The 17,224-nt window shown below is 44.0% G+C and overlaps 1 protein-coding gene across 1 annotated transcript; it reads left to right on the forward strand.

Annotated features, from left to right (window-relative positions):
• Nucleotides 1-287: 287 nt before the first annotated feature.
• pik3cg (phosphatidylinositol-4,5-bisphosphate 3-kinase, catalytic subunit gamma) lies at nucleotides 288-12,208 on the forward strand. Its single transcript, XM_076076017.1, has 24 exons — nucleotides 288-453; nucleotides 1,658-1,877; nucleotides 1,974-2,145; nucleotides 2,238-2,500; nucleotides 3,634-3,720; nucleotides 3,804-3,904; nucleotides 3,991-4,160; nucleotides 4,277-4,464; nucleotides 4,670-4,777; nucleotides 5,242-5,329; nucleotides 5,415-5,841; nucleotides 5,923-6,021; nucleotides 6,105-6,240; nucleotides 7,322-7,387; nucleotides 7,730-7,873; nucleotides 7,979-8,060; nucleotides 8,212-8,315; nucleotides 8,487-8,633; nucleotides 8,725-8,815; nucleotides 8,894-9,024; nucleotides 9,593-9,704; nucleotides 10,163-10,320; nucleotides 10,456-10,537; nucleotides 10,793-12,208. The coding sequence occupies exons 2-24, from the start codon at nucleotides 1,665-1,667 to the stop codon at nucleotides 10,990-10,992; spliced, it is 3,369 nt and encodes a 1,122-aa protein (XP_075932132.1). The 5' UTR covers nucleotides 288-453; nucleotides 1,658-1,664; the 3' UTR covers nucleotides 10,993-12,208.
• Nucleotides 12,209-17,224: the final 5,016 nt, after the last annotated feature.

Genomic DNA, 17,224 nt, shown 5'->3' on the forward strand with positions numbered 1-17,224 from the left:
TGTAAAGGACTTGCGCAAATGACATATTGAATGAATATGTCATTTCAGTACTGATTTCAGTACTGACTTTAACACTGGCCCCACTGCCTTTAGATTTAAAACGAGAACAAATTAATTTCTTCTATAACTTTGAACAGTTCCATTCATTCTTTTAAATACTTTTCAAGACTAACTTACGAAAGATAATATATATTACAAAACAATAGTCTGCATTTCATCCCTCCATAAGAATTATTGTTAGTGTTATTATTTTGAAGAGAAAAGCCGGAAGTCTCGTTTCTGTCAGCCTATGAGCTTGACAACTTTCCTGAGTAGACGCGCAGCGGACTTTGCCGAACTTTCTCAACTTTTAAACATATTTTACTCTGGTTATAGGTCTCTTCGTGGAGCATAAATGCCGAATCTTCACCGCAAAGCGCCGGGTTTCGTTGCCGTCTGCTTCACCGTCCGTTGGTGAGTCATAAAAACGTGTTTTTGTTTTTTAAAAATGTACGCCTCTGCTTCCGATTATTATGGTAGCTGTACCGTTACATTCCCCAAAGTCTAACCAGGTCCGCTGTGAGTGCTTTCAAACGTTTCATTTACTCTCCTGCAGCGTTGCGCCTGTCCTTTTAAATTGCGGACACACACACACATAATACCGTTTATGACCGTCTGTCACTGTACAGTTACATCCATGCTGTGTCGAGGTTTGCTTCCTGCTTTTTAAAGCTTCCTCTGCTGGTGTTAAAAGAAGCAGAAGGGAAACTCCATTTCATCCTGTGACTTCACATATGTCCGTCAACTGAGAGTTTGTTAAGAAAAGACAGAAAAACAATAAGAAATAAGAAGCAGTGCTTTGCTTTGGGACAGTATCAGTCAATAACCTTTTTAGTTTTTATTGATATATAGATAGATTATATTGCCATATAATCCACTACCAAACATACCATCACCGCCCTTTTCTCTAAAGGAACATGAAAAGGTAATAAGCGCATCATAGATTTCAAAGTCAAGACGGAGAAAATAGTAACATTTCACTTGTTTACTTGGCTCACATCCCGGTCCATATCTCCGTACATCACCTGTTGCTCACTGTGTCTCAGTGTTAAAGTCTGTGATCTACTCGGTTAAACAACAAGGAGGTGGACATTAAATGAGCAGTCAACTATTTTTAAATCCATTCATTGTGCTGAGTCATGTCTAAGGAAAAGAACCAATCACTCTGCAGCATCTCAAAGTGTGAGGAGTGGCTGCTGGTCTTTGTTTTATATGATATCCAACTGAACGTCTTTGGGTTTTAGACATTTAAAAAAATAGTTTCCTGACATTTTATAAACAAAACGATTGTAAAAAATAATGTATTAATAGAGACAATAATCCTCACCTTCCTGCAGTTTATTCATTTATTATTAATTTGGAAGAAGCAGGAGTGTTTTCTCATCATCTAAACAAGACTTTCAAACATGAAATGAATAGCGCCCCAAAGGTCAGAGGTCATACCTCAGTCTTCCCTGATAGATACGTGGCTGGTATTACAGATATCCATCTTTCTTATCAATACTTATTAATATATCCGGTGGTGAATTAGCATTACTGGCCCTACTGCTACTAACTAAAGCAAGATGAGATGAATAGAGGATCGCGGCATGAGAGTCTTCTGTCTGTCCCCCACCAGCTAGGCGATGGACGGGCAGCAGACCCAGGTGAGCGACGAAGAGCCCAAAGTCCTGCGAGAAGAGACCCGGAGGAGGAGAAGAAAGAAAGCCATCTCGTCGTCCTCCTGCACCTCCATGGATCCGATCACTGTGGAGTTCGTCCTGCCCACCACGGCACACGGCCGAAGCGGCCCCGACACTCTGCCGCTGGAGGTCGCCGGAAACTGGACGGTGGAGCAGGTCACCTGAACTCCTGATTCATCGTCAACACTGTGGATTGTTCCATTGCCGATGTTAGAATAAGAAATATTCTGTGCCATATTCCGTTTCCCGCAGGTGAAAGCTCAGGTGTGGCTGAAGGCGGTGACTTTAAACCTCTGCCCTGACTTCTACCAGCGGTTTTCCCCCGACCACTGCATCCTGCTCTACCAGAAGAAAGGCAACGTGTGTGAGATCTACGATAAGCACCAGGTGTTCCAGACGCTGGACTGCATCCGCTACTGGAGAGGTACCATTCTCCGACTGACTGTACAGTCGCAAACCTGAGTTATTCCGTGGCGATGATGTCAAACTCGTCTGTTTCTTTGTTTTTTTTTAAAGCCCTTAAGAAGGACGTGGGTCGGATCCAGCTGGTCCCCCGTCCGCAGCCCTCAGACGAGTCCCTGCAGTACCAGCGCTACCTGAACTACCTGATCGGCTACGACGTGACCGATGTGAGCAACGTGCACGACGACGAGCTGGAGTTCACCCGCAGGAAGCTGCTGACGCCGCGACGCATCGAGCTGTCCGACCGCGACGCTAAACTCTACTCCATGGACCCCTGGGTGACCCGCAAGCCGCTGCCTGAGCACCTGCTCAGCAAGGTGTGTGAAGGTTCATGGTTGAGTTCAGCGTCTTATAAACATATTCTTCGCTGTGACGCCCTATATAGAATGCATTTGCAATATTTTCTGAAAGTAATGCAAAGCTTGAACATGTGAACTACTATTTAAAGGGCCAGTGTGAAGGATTTGGCGCCACCCAGCGGTGAGGTTGCAGATTGCGATTAACTGAAATGTCTACCGTGTGGCAGACGCAAAAACGCGATGTTCTGTTTGACCACCCTGGGCTACTGTAGAAACAACAATTCTTATTTCCAGGTGATTATCTAGTTAAGAAAACATTCTTATTGACTTTATCTTACATTTCTGCCAATAGATCCCCCGAAATGCTACACACTGGCCCTTTAAGAAGAAGTGTCTCCAGTCAAATGCATCAGCAGTCATTGCTTTCAACAACAGATTTTCTCAAAATTAGCTTGCTGTCCAAGACCTGCAGCTTTGAACGTTGTTTGAAATTGTGAATTGAGGCAACTGAAGAAAAAAAAAACCTCACATCTGCTTTCTCATCTCAGTTAGTACTTGTGACGAAAACACTGACGCCGTGGTAGTGACCTGTCAAGTCACAAGGGCGGGGCTACCTTGTAAATCAAGTGAGAAGTAGGGTAATTTTTTCATACACTTCTATACAATCAGACAGAGGATTCTCCCCCTGCTGGTCAGTAGAGAGAATGCAGGTTTAAGGCCCTTCAGCATTGGTTTAATTTTTCACACCTAAAGGTTTGCGCGCCTGTCTGAAAGCCACCGCTGCAGATTTAGTTCACTACGTTTCTGAAACATGTCACTGAAGTATGCAGGTCTCATGAGGAAGTTGCCAATAATCTGGTGGGAATGTCTCATACCGCTGTTTTAAACACACTTGATACCTCACCTTCCCATCACCCAGACTGTTACTGATCTTGTTTTACTGATCGTTTACTGTGAAACATCTGCCATCATGTTTCATGTGACTTCATTTCCTTTCAGATCAACTAACTCTTTGGCACAAACAAATCTGACAGTTTGTTTGCTGCTTTGTCTTTTTGCAGAGTGAAACCTCTTGTCTTCAATCTTTGTGTTTCTCTGTTGTCTTTTTAATTCACTGTTTTCGTCCTCGGTTCATTCGTTCCTCCTGTCAGGTCAGCAACGCTCACATCCTGTTGGTGATCCACATCAGCACGGCCAGCCAGACCGTCAAGGTGTCCATCGACAACACGCCGACGCAGGTAGACGAGTGCGGTGGTGAGCGCCATTCGTTTCCCTTCAGTGTCACTGTTCCACATTCCTGACAACACCCCGTCTTGTTTAGGTGTTGGTGAGCTTTTTCGCCAAGTTGGCAAATAAGAGAGTTTTGCTGGGCATTCCTGACAACATGTGTGAGGCCGACTTCGTGCTACGTGTGTGTGGAAGGTATGCGAGAGGCTAAAACGCACCATAACCACTCATACATAGAGTTGGTTCATAATTAATATGGGGTGTTTTACATGTTCGCACAGGGAGGAGTACCTGTACGGGGATAAACCGCTTCAGGACTTCAACTGGATCCGTCAGTGTCTGAAGAACGGGGACGAAATCCACCTGGTTCTGGAGACGCTCCCTGACACAGACCTGGATCTGGTCCAGAAGGAGGACTGGGCACAAGTGGATGACTGCACCGGAGTCGCAGGTAGTCAGTCAAAAAAATATGTGCTGTGTTGTTTGTGTATTTGATGATGTAACTTATTGAGGTATGGCTAACCTGGTACAGAGGTAGCAATTATCCTGCTAACTTGTCTTTGTCAGGTACCCATGAGCAGTTGACCATCGACGAGAAGGACCATGAGCGGGTGTTCACCATCTCTATGTGGGACTGTAACAGGAAGTTCAGAGTGAAGGTGCTGGGTATCGACATCCCATCCCTCCCCAAAATCCCAGAGTTCATTGTCTTCATAGAAGCCAGCATCTTCCACGGCCAACAGCTTTTAGCCCAGGTGATGGAAACTTTCAAGCACGCAGAAAAATAACAAAATAATCTGATGAGCTACATTTATTTTTGGTTTCATTTTATTGAAGTTTTGGAGATAACGGTCACAGAGATCTCTGCCTTCTCTCCAATATATGACAACAAACACAAGAGAGAGTAAGTTCGTTTTGAAGCAGAGCCAGCAGAGTTTAACCCGGCCTTTACTGTCTCAGGAGAGGACGTCCTCTAAAACCTTCAGTGAAGAAGTGCTGTGGAACTGCTGGTTGGAGTTTAACATTAAGATCAAGGACCTGCCCAAAGGAGCGCGGCTCAACCTCCAGGTAAACATTTAATTCGGAGGGCAGGTGGGATAACTTTACAGCTTTATTGGTTGTTTCAACAATCATTTATCAATTTCCAAATATATACGTTGTGGCCGGAAAATAATTTCTTCATGCAATGATTTAGTGGAGATGAATGAAAGAGCTTAGTTTGAGTTGTTTTTCTTTTTACGCCGTTACTAACTCTTACAGCTCTTCTGGGATTTATTTATTTTTAGGGGCGTAACACAATATTGAGTATCGTGATATTATGTTTTGTGATACTGTATCCATTCTTGAAAACATTTTATCGGTTTTCATATAATTCTTTTGGCCGAAGACATGTTTTTGGGTTGTCTATCCGTCCGTATTGCATACGGTATCGCGATATATCGCAACATATTGAATCGTAGCCCCTGTATCGTGATACGTATCGTATCGTCACATTGTTGCCTATTCGCAGTCCTGTAATGTTTCCTACCCAGGTGGTTTGTCGGAAGCAGCCCCTGACGCCAAACTCCAAGGGAGCCTCCGCCTACCAGGATAATACAGCAGGAACTGGCAGCCATGACGGTAAGGTCTTCTAACATTTGGTTTGCCTCCTGTATCATTCTGAATCCGAGCGAGTCCTGCATCCGTCTATCCGTCCGTCTTTCAGGGAAGACCAAGAGCCGCCTCCTGTACTACGTCAACCTGCTGCTGATCGACCACCGCTCCCTGCTGCGCCAGGGCGAGTTCATCCTCCACATGTGGAAAATGCCGGAGAAGAACGAGGAAAGCAGCAGCAGCATCAACGCGGACAAGCTCACCTCTGCCACCAACCCGGACAAGGCCTCCGCCATGGCCGTCGCCATCCTGCTGGACAAGTACTGCTACCCGGTGGTGCTGCCCAAGAGCCGCGATGTCACGGGCCGTGATGCCGGGGGCGAGGAGGCCGAGGGGGGCGAGCGCGGTCAGAGGGAGATGCCCAACCACCTGAAGAAGCAGTTTGCGGCCATCGTGGCCACCGACCCCCTGCATCCGCTCAGCCCCGAGGACAAGGAGCTGCTGTGGCACTTCAGGCACGAGTGTATGCGCAACCCCAGGTACTTTCTTTGTTTTATTCCAACAAAAACGGGCTACTAAATGTTAGATCATTGTTGCTATAACTTTTATATCATCCTCAGGGCCTACCCAAAGCTCCTGGGTTCAGTCAGGTGGGGGAGACAGGAAGACGTTTTGGCGACACACCGGCTGTTGGAGCGCAGCAGCGCGTGGGACAGCAGGTAAACGTGCCTTCACGCCGCCACAATACGCATCTTGCCCTCAGCGGCTTCAGTGTCCCATCACGTGTCCTTGTGCTCTTCAGCGGCCTGGACGTTGGTCTGGCCATGCAGCTGCTGGACTGCCACTACTCGGACGCTCAGGTTCGCTCCATGGCCGTCAGGAAGCTGGAGACTCTAGAGGACGACGATGTGCTCAGATACCTCCTGCAGCTTGTCCAGGTGAGTCCGTTCTGTTTCTTCTTCTTCTTATTCCACGCCGACGAAGTGCCTCTTCCTGTTCCACCTGATTCACAGTATTACAAGCTGGTGGGGAGAGGCAGCTCAGCGGATACACGCTGCATGTTTGTCTCCTGACGTGTTTCCAAAAGTGACTCTGTGGTCAGGTTTGCATATGAATTATGAGCTGAGGCCGACAAAGGGCCTTTTGGTCTGATAGGAAAATGACTCTCACGATCACAGTGTTCTGTCTGTATCATGAGCTTTAGTGATACGTGGAGGGTGTCTTTCCAAAATGTATTCGCACACACTGCCCCCACAAACCTGACCCTACTATCTGTCTGTCTACACCTCTGAAGTTTTGATCCGCTCCCTGCTTCCTTCAGTCAACATTTGAATAGCCGTCCTGTGTGTGAGCACAATGAGCTCCGTGTTTTCACTGCACTTCCTTTTACTGCTACCGTCCACTTTGTGCCTCATCGCACTCAATCAACACGATCTGTTAAAGGAGCAGTGTGTAGGATTTAGTGGCCTCTAGCGGCGAGGTTGCATATTACAACCAACTGAATACCCTTTCTCTTCCAAGCGTGTCGGAGAACTACGATGGCCTTCAGGTAACGTAAAAACCAGGCGGCAACCTCCGGTTCTGCCGAGTGAAGCCGATGCGGAAGCGTCTTAAACTTGCATTCTCTCTACTGACCAGCAGGGGGCGACTCCTCTGGTTGTATAGAAGTGTGATTGTATAGAAGTCTATGAGAAAATGACTCTACTTCTCACTTGATTTATTACCTCAGTAAACATTGTAAACATGAGTTTATGGTCTCAATCTCTAGTTTCAAGTCTTCTTCAATACAGCATGATGTTCATTTAGTAAATTATGGTCCATTTAGAGTCAAATAGACCATAAAGCAGGCTATGCTTCAGGGCGGGGCTACCTTGATTTACATGACATCAGTAATAACTTACTGTGTGTTTGCAAGTGTATGTGTATTTAAAAAAGTGTTCGCATGTGTGTTCACTGAAACCTGAAAAGCCATATTAGATGCATTCATTAGAAATGTTTGTGTGTGTGTGTGTCCTGCAGGCGGTCAAGTTTGAGCCGTACCACGACAGCGCCCTGGTCAGGTTCCTGCTGAAGAGAGCTCTGAGGGTAAGCAGGACCAACATCTGTGTCTGTTTCTCACACTTACAGTGTATGTATGTTTGTGTGTGTGTGTGTGTGTGTGTGTGTGTGTCTGTGTGTGTGTGTTCCTGTGGTTACTATCTCTCTGCCCATTCACCTGTCTGTATGTGTGTGTTTGTGTCTTTTTCCCAACGATGGAAAGGTTTTGTCAAATATTTTATTATTCAGTTTTTTAGCATCAACATTGCAATTTTAACATTTGTACAGACTTATGTAATAATAATCATGTAGCGTTATTGTCTCTGTTTTCCACCTGATGCTACTTACAGCTGAGTCTTGCCTCTTTTCTTTGTGCTTTTCTCTCCACAGAGTAAGCGTATTGGTCATTTTCTCTTCTGGTTCCTGCGCAGTGAGATCGCCCAGTCCATGCATTACCAGCAGAGGTACGCTGTCCTGCTGGAGGCCTACCTCAGAGGCTGTGGTGAAGACATGCTGCAGGACTTCAGGAAACAGGTGAGCCGATGAGTACACGGCTCCTTAAACGGTGTCGCGTAGATCGGAAAGGACAACACGGTTCAGCTCTTTGAGTTACTGACATGATGAAGTGACGCTCCACAGGTGGAGTTGACGGAGGCTCTGCAGAAAGTCACCCGTGAGATGAAGGCCATGTCCGCCGACAAGTACGACATCACTCCACAAGGTGAGGCCGGGCTCCAGACTAACCTTTCCACTGGTAGCACTGGTGTTACCAAGTACAGCATGGTATTAATGAGTGACTAAGTACATTTAATCAAGTACTGTACTTAAGTACAATTGTGATGCTAAAGCCATGTGTGTTGTGTGCTTGTCAGTGGTGTTCCAGTTGCGTCAGAGGCTGGAGACTCTGCAGTTGTCCGGTCTGCCGGAGAGTTTCAGGGTCCCTTACGATCCTGGACTGAGAGCTGGAGCCCTGATGGTGAGAGACACACACACACACACACACACACACACAGAGAACCATACACACTAAAACCAAGATGTTTGCAAGTAGAACACCAATAAAAAAAACAACATATGAAACTAGTTTTGCAAGTGCAACAAATACACGTGAATACCTGCAGCATAAGCACTGCTTGTGAACATGCAGATCGAGCAGTGCAAAGTGATGGCGTCCAAGAAGAAGCCGCTGTGGCTGCAGTTCAAAAGGGCCGACCCCACCACTCTGTCCAGAGACCCCATCGGCATCATCTTCAAAGACGGCGATGACCTCCGACAGGACATGCTCATCCTGCAGGTGAGAGTGGCGGCGCGGCCTCTGTAGCGCAGCGTGTCATAGAAGAAAATCAGAAAAGAAAAGACTCAGCTTCTCTCTTGTGTCCCTTCAGATCCTGCTGATCATGGAGTCCATCTGGGAGACCGAAACACTGGATCTGTGTCTGCTGCCGTACGGCTGCATCTCCACTGGAAACAAAATAGGTCAGATATTCAGTGGACAACAAATTAGTTGATTATTACAGCCAGTCTGAGACTCCCTTCCATCTGTCTTTATTGCAGGCATGATTGAGATCGTGAAGGACGCCACCACCATCGCTAACATCCAGCAGAGCGTCGTGGGAAGCACCGGGGCGTTTAAAGATGAAATCCTATGCCAGTGGCTGCGGGACAAGTGTGTCAGCGAGGACAAGGTGCACACCACAACAAGCTTTACTTTGATCAGAAACAGAAACCCAGTCTCCAAACGCATTCAGGTGCTGCTCTGTCAGAGGAAGTGGCAGTGCGACAAACAGGAAGGAAGCAACCAACAAGGGGTTTTCCTGTCAACGCAACACACACACACACTCACACACTCACACAATACATTTTTGCTTTGAGACCTGCAACCCCCAAGTGTCTAAATGTCCCTGCTCTGTTTTTGAGAATCTATTTTGCAATGTTTCATCTGTTAGCTTTCATTATAAAGGAAGGTGACTCCACACTGCGCTGCAGGATGGTTATTGTCTAGTACGCATTAACACAGTATTTACATCACATGTACAGTGGAAGATTTAACGGAAGAAGACATTTTCAGACGTTGGCACAGCTGAGCGTCGTCGAGTTCACGCCACCAGACCGCATTCTATTCTATTCTTATTGAATGTGACGTTTCAAAGCAGAAACCTTCCTCCCTGAAGCCCACCAACCAAACCTCTAGGTCCCTGGCCCGGTTATTGCCCGAGATGTATGATGGCATTCTCTCTCTCTCTCTCTTTGTAGTTCCAGCAGGCTGTGGAGAGGTTCCTGTATTCCTGTGGTGGCTACTGCGTGGCCACCTACGTTCTGGGTATTGGGGATCGCCACAATGACAACATCATGATCACTGAATCTGGTAATGACATCATATGTCTGTACTTTCATCTGACATTAGGACAAACTCAAAAATATAAACGTGTTTATTTTTTCATTTATTTTATTTCATTTCAGTTCATTTCATTTCATTTTATTTTATTTTATTTTATTTATACCTGCACATTTCTCTGGTCAGAGGTATTCATAAGTGAAAATATGACTCATACATGCACACAAATACTTGCAGTACAATAACAATAACAACTGAAAATCAGAAGCATATTCAAATCATTGTGAGAATGTATATTTCATTCAAACCTTTGTCTGTAAACATTTGTAAAACTTTGAAAAATCTTGTTAAAGGTCGGGGTCGGTAACATCTGAGAAACCAGCAAAAATATTCTCAATTTTAAGAATTATCCAAACAGAAAAAAAGCCAGCCCAGTGTTGCAAACTAAATAAATGCACTGAAAACGAATCCCCTTTGTGTTCCTGCAGGGAATCTCTTCCACATCGACTTTGGTCACATCCTGGGGAATTACAAGAGCTTCATGGGGATCAGTAAGGAGTGGGTTCCCTTCGTGCTCACGCCAGACTTCCTGTACGTCATGGGAACGTCAGGAAAGAAAAGCAGCCCCCACTTCCAGAAGTTCCAGGTGCAGCAAATGGAATTTCTTTTGTTTTGTTTTCATGTGAATACCCCAAGAACGTCAGAGGTGTCCAATCTCCTGCATGCATTTGTCCGTGTGTACAACATGCACGCATTTAAACGTCCTCTATCTCTGTCTCAGGACGTGTGTGTGAAGGCTTACCTCGCCCTTCGGCACCACACCAACCTGCTCATCATCCTCTTCTCCATGATGCTGATGACCGGTACGACTTCCTTCCTTATAACACCCAAAGATTCTGTGCCCTTTTCATAGCAGAACAACACGACTCTGTTACCATTATTAATCTCTCCCAGTTAAGATTTGTATTTAAAACTCGCTGACTAAGTCATCCAGTTTTAGTTTTTGTCCGTCACTCATTTAAAAGAAGACAGAACAACTATAACCAGAGCTTCTGGTAAATGCTCGTACTTGTGCCTGAAAAGATGAGACTCTTATTCATTGTATTTATTTTAAACAGGCATGCCCCAGCTGACCAGCACGGAGGACATCGAGTACATCCGCGAGGCGCTGACCGTCGGCCGCAGCGAGGACGAGGCGCAGCGCCACCTACTGGACCAGATAGAGATCTGCAGGGAAAAGGGCTGGATGGTGCAGATCAACTGGTTTGTTCACCTGGTGCTGGGGATCAAGCAAGGTGTGGAGAAACGGTCCACTTAGGACTCTGTGTTAACAAGGAAAGGTTAAGATTTCCTCCAGGCATATCAAGCCAAGCCGATTTGAACCCGTGACGCTGCGTGTATGCAGACAGGATGCATACATGCTAAATTGAGTGTAATTAATTCTAATAATTCTGCAAGAGTGACTGTTTTCATTGCTCTGCTTAGACCAAGTCAAACATTCACACCAAACTCAATGACATTTATAGAGAGTTCTTTCTCTATGACAATCATTGCATAAGTCTTTGCCCGCTCACAGCGTTATTTCAGACGGAAAGGTTCACTATAATAAGAAGCCTTTTGAGAATAACAACCAAAACCAGAGTAAGGAATCGGATCTCTACACGGCTATTTTTATCCTTTTATAAACTCAAACTACTTCCTGTTTCTAGTTGTCATTTCCTGCTGAGGAAACGCATTTCTCTCACATTTCCTTCGCATTGTTTTCATTTTAAAACACAGTACGTGTCACACTGTTTATTGGATTCTCACTGAGGTAGTGCTACACTGTCTGGTAGATTGAGTATTGAAGAAAAATGAAGAAAAATGTTTAGTATTCAAAACGTAAATGATGTCTTAAAAGTCCAATTTCATCATGCTAATTTATAGCTGCTGTAGGAGACTGTTGTTAAAGGCTCTAAATCCTGGTCTGTTGGTGAAGCCTAGCACATGCTGGTCAGTGCTGTAGTCTCTTCTTATAAGATGCTGGAACTCATATTTGTTTTTTATTTGTCTATGACCAATGATTTTGAATATTTGAAATACATGAAGACAGTGCAACGTTAAAATAATTCTGTACAAGATCACTGGCTTGTAAAATCTCTGTGTGATCTTATTATGTCTTAAACTGTTCTGCCAGAGCATATTTTAAAGCAAAGTAAACACTCATACAAGCCAACGTTGCCCGAAAGCGACAATATTTTTGTCGAAATGAGTCCTGACGAACAAAGATCGGGGCGGGTTAACAGACAAGGTAAAACAAAAACCCACAAATGAATTATGGGATGTATTGACCATCACAGATTATGGTTATATTTTATAGGATCATTTCCCAGTTGGAGATGAAAGCCACAACAAGCATCAGCAGTTTGACAGCTTTGAAAGCTTTCATAAAAGCGTGTTGGAAAAATATGAAATTCTTTGATTTTGTAAAGACTTTTGTGACTGTTACTTCTTTCAATCAATGAATTTGGAAATAAAATGTCTCTGTAATGATATCAGACTATTGAAGTTATGTAATCTGCGTTTTTGTCCTTCACAAATCAAATTGACCAAGTTTGCATGCCATAATTCACATAATGTACATTCCTCTCGCTCATATCTTCCCTCTTTACATGCCTCCAATAGGAAGGATGATTCTGTGCCTGACTTTTATTTGAAATATAAACTGTAATAATTTACATTATCCACAAGATGGCGGAACACCGCAAGCTTTCTCCTAGAGCTACACGTTTCGACACTTGACTCTATCGAGCCTCCTTTCCTCACCTCCTTCGCCTCCTTCTTCCCTACTCCCACAATCCCCCCTCGCTCCTTCCTGTCAGTTTCCCATTCACCTCTTCATCCGGCTCCTCTTCCTCTCCCCCTCTTTTCCACCACTGTTTGAACAGGAAAGGTACGAGTGGGTGTGTGAGTGCACTGCACGAGGAACAAGTGTCTTTCATGCCGCTCTGTGTTGCGGCTGTTAACAGCTGTATATGTTGTGATGTACAGGGTGTTGAGGGACTAAATGGATTAGACAGATAAGCCTCTTCATTCCTCTTGGCTTCATGGCCTCTTTCTGCACTCTGTTACTCTGCTAAATGTGAGCTTTGTAGCACGGCAAGGAATTTATCCTGGAGCTGATGGGGGTGAATCGAGCCAAATGTGAATGGATCGCAGAGCCTCTCCTCCCTTTGCTGCCTCTTTCTCTTTCGCATTCTTATTGTTGCAGATGCATTTGTGTATGTTTTATTGTATGATGCTTCTGAGGGCCCAAAAATCATGTATCATCTGAAAAATGAAGAAAGACAGCTTCATTTTCAAACCAGCCTCGATGAAATGACTTTGCTGGATTTTAATACAACAGTAATACAAAGGATTAACACATTTACACATTGAGTAAGATGGTAAATGTAAGATAGATGTAATGGCAGTAAACATGAGTGGGGGAAATTAATTTCCAGTTAAATTAAAAGTATGCAATGTCATCAATGCAACTTCTTTCTATTCTCTCCATTTCTCTCTACAGACACCTACAAAAAGATCCAAAGTTGATGAAGTTCAAAAACACATGAAGAAGTTTTTACTTTGAAGGTCAATGTTTTCTGTTTTAAACTGAAATGACTGACGCCAAATATTGTGTGTCTTTTAATAAGACCATTTTCAACCAGCTCATTGGCGTGCAGCTTTTTTAGTGAAAAAAAATCATCTCCTGAAAAGTCTTACATCGTACTGGCAGTGACTGATTTGTAGTGTCAGATGGGAGCTTAAAGGTGGGTTTTCTGACCACTTGTGCTATGGACTAGTGGTTTCATGAGTTAAATCCCTGTTTAGCTCGTAACATGCTGCGGTGATAGGGCTGTGAAGAAGACTGCGAGTTAGCAAATACAGCTTTCAAAAACGTTTAGCAAATGCATTCAGCACGTTTTTCGGTCTCATGTGTACACTTAATGCGTTTTGGGGAGTAACACTGAATTGAAACAAACCAAGAAAACTCCACAGGGTGCTTTTAAGTTAAATTTGAAACTCAGAGCACTTGTAGTGCCTCCACATAGCTCTGAACGTGGCAAGCTGAGCCGGCAGCTAAGTGCTAACGGTGCTAACAGTGATGACATAGCGAACAGTGTTGACCAGAGGGGGAACTAGAGGGTGGACACTATGCTTCTAATCACCAAATCAAATGTGCATTCTTAATGTCTTGCTTGCTGACAAACATAGACATCTGTAACTATAATTTTACAGTTTGTATTACAAAACCTAAAAAAATCCAGGTTTTTCTCCTAGAAAGTAGCCGAATAGACCAAGTTTGAAAATCACTTCAGTATACTCGATACAAAAAGGACGGACGCACTTTTGAAATAGTCGCTGGCTGATTTTCACGAAGCCACGTTTGTTTCACGTGCACTACAGCTTTTATGGAAAAACGGCCTCAGCTCTGACAGGTGTGCGTGAGGTCGGTGTGGGAGGAAACTGCAAGAAACTGGAGCGTCGAGAATCGATTTTGTTCTCTTCCTCTATTATCTCTGGTTCCTCTCCAGGAAGACATGAACCAGATCAGACGACGGGGGAAATCACTTTGTGTGTGTGTGTGTGTGTGTGTGTGTGTGCGCGCTCATACCCTGTGACTCTGTGTTCGTGAGGGACAATTTGAATTTGAAATCTTTAGGTAGAGGATCTAGCCCGTCCTCACTTCTCCAAGGGGTTATTTCAGGGTCACATGGGTTCAGGTTAATTGGAGTGAGTTAGTACATATTCTCAGGTGATGTGTAGAGCCGAAGGGTTAAGAGCTATAAAGGCACCTAATGGCGGTCCTCACAAGTACTGAAATTGTGCATGTATGTGTGGAATATTGTGTATACACTTCAATGTAAAATGTAAATACTGATATGCTGTTTGTACATATGATTATGATGTGTAGGTGCGATGCACTTCAGTCTATTTATGGCGGCTGCCTTGAAGAGGCTTCAAGAATATAAATGCAGATTTAATGCTGCGCCTTTGAATTCAGTCTGACGAGGATATCTCCATTCATGCATTTACACCATCGTCCTTGTTAGTGAAGCATACATTTTTATTCTTAAATGCTAAACGTATTTTTGTAGGCATATTAGCTAAACTATTCCGTGTTACCAGGAACTCCATTATCATTTTCTTCCATTTTTAACCCCTTTAGTATGTTCAAGAAGTAGAGTCAAGAGTCATACATTCATATTTTTTGACTCAAGTTGAAACATTTTCAACTAACTGTGGCCTGACTTAGCCTTTCATTTGTGCTGCTGAGTGTGAATTTGCATCTGCTTGCGTCCACCGTGTGTCTGCATTGACTTAGCTTGCCGTCTCCATCTGAACATATCTTAAAAGAGTAGTTTGACATTTCCAGCGCTTTAAGCCAGGCGGAAAGTGTATCAATTAAGCCCAATTTAAACCCTGGATCGGTCACCCCAGACTACTTAAGAATCTGGCCAAATTTCTGCCAGTTCCTTTGTCATAAATGCAGTTTGAGGGAGGTCAAGACACCTGATTAATATCCTGAATGAACAACAATCTTGCTGACATATCTGTCTTGCAGTTTGAGCAGTCTGAGGTCAAAAGATTTCTTACAAACACAGACTGTATATAAGAAGTGGACGTAGTCATCGTGATGTCACCCAGTGGTTTGTGAACTGCTGTATCGAAGCCTCGAGTTCGACGAATTCGCCATCGCCATCTTGGGTTATGGCCTTCGCCATGTTTTTTTTGCAACCAATGAACAGAAGTTACCATATTTGGAATGCGGAGGAGTGACTTAGAGACGCCGTATACGGCTCTGGTAAAAGTCAACGATCTGCCAATCACAGTAAGCCCGCCCTAAAGCATACCCTGCTTCATGGTCTGTTTGACTCTAAATGGACCATTTACTAAATGAACATCATGCTGTATTGAAGAAGTCTTGAAACTAGAGATTGAGACCATAAACTCATGTTTACAATGTTTACTGAGGTAATAAATCAAGAGAGAAGTAGAGTCATTTTCTCATAGACTTCTATACAATCTGATCTCTTTTAGCAGACAGAAGAGTCGCCCCCTGCTGGTCGGTAGAGAGAATGCACGTTTTAAGACACTGCCGCATCGGTGTGTATTTTTACATGTTGTGGCTCAAGCTGCAGTCTTGACTGAGACTGCTGTGATGCAAAATGTCACTTGGCTGAGGAACATGCAAATTATAAAGTATTTTTAGTACTTTATTGGAATTGTCACTGGACAAAATCATTCAATTTACATTCAGCGTGAGCTCCACGTTGTGGCCGGACAGTGTGAGCATAACAGTTGCAGGTTCTAGCCATGCATAAAGGCAGATTAGAACGTGCAGCATGAGTTAACACCATTTACAAGATGTAGCGGTGACGTAATTGCTGCTCCCAGTCAACTGCGAAAAAAGTCAAATTGTAATTTTTATTCTATATTTTGTACAGATTAAATTAACAAAATATCACATGTTAATTTGTGATTTGTATAAGTGTTGGTAGGTGGATTTTGTACTCGAGCCATGCCAACTCTTTCCTCGGTTTCCAGGTTTTGTGCTAAGCTAACCACCAGCTGGCTGTAGCCTTGTATTCACACAGAGCAGGTGGGAGCAGGTGTGTCAAATAAACACAGGTCATCCTAGTCGTTGGATAGTGACGTGAGTCGTTAGTCAGTCAAGTTAACGTCAGTCACGCTCTTTTCCTAAACCTAACTTCCTGTGAAGACGGAAGTTTATTATACAAAGACATTATGCATGTAACAAATGGAAACTGAAAGAGCGGCACAGTTGAAGCTCAGGGCCGCTTACCAAGCGTCGGTATTTGACAACTTGGGAGTTAGAGTGGTATCAAGCTTCACTTCTAATTCTCAGCCTGAGAGTGAATAAGCTTGTTTCCCAAAATGTTATATCGTTTTTTTAAGAGAGCAAACTGCAGAGTGAAGTGAAACACCGGTCAATCTGAAATACATGTGGTTATATAAAATAAACTGAACCTAATATAATCCATCAAAATGTGAAAGCTTTATTTTTAAAGAACTAAAATGAGTTTTAGGTCTTACGACCGAAGCCAATTGCAAAATGTGCTTTCAGTAAAGCCGGATTGTGCTTCTAAAAACACAGAGCGGGTAAGAACATGGCAGATGTGCACGAGCCAGAAATAATCCCTGTAAACATCCCCTCTGGAATAGACGTCCCATCATATACACCTGTGTCCTCCCAGATCTACACTTCCCGCAGGGGCCTGCTTTGATCACACTCTGACACTTATGTCATCCTTTGAGTTTACATTGAACTTGACCTCTCCAAGTCAACATTTAAGAAGTGCTAGCTCCACAACATGGTCAACGGCACTGTGCCCCTCGTAGTCCGAACTTGACCTTTTAGCGGTTTCCTCAATTACAACTCTTAGCCGTTTATGTTACAGCCTTTAATATTTAACACCCTGAACATATCTGTACCTGCTGTAACTGGACCCTGAAATTTAAAGTGTGTTTGGGGCGGCGAACGTGTGTGTGTGTGTGTGTGGGCG

This window comes from Anarhichas minor, unplaced genomic scaffold (assembly GCF_050575085.1).
Source record: "Anarhichas minor isolate MPS153535 unplaced genomic scaffold, ASM5057508v1 ptg000055l, whole genome shotgun sequence".
In the NCBI taxonomy this organism is placed as follows: domain Eukaryota; kingdom Metazoa; phylum Chordata; class Actinopteri; order Perciformes; family Anarhichadidae; genus Anarhichas; species Anarhichas minor.

Bases quoted from the DNA above. Each gene is read 5' to 3' on its own strand.
- pik3cg (XM_076076017.1), top strand. From the start codon at position 1,665: ATGGACGGGCAGCAGACCCAGGTGAGCGACGAAGAGCCCAAAGTCCTG. The intron at 3,721-3,803 runs GTAGACGAGTGC...CGTCTTGTTTAG, and splicing joins TCGACAACACGCCGACGCAG to GTGTTGGTGAGCTTTTTCGC. The intron at 8,061-8,211 runs GTGAGGCCGGGC...TGTGCTTGTCAG, and splicing joins GTACGACATCACTCCACAAG to TGGTGTTCCAGTTGCGTCAG.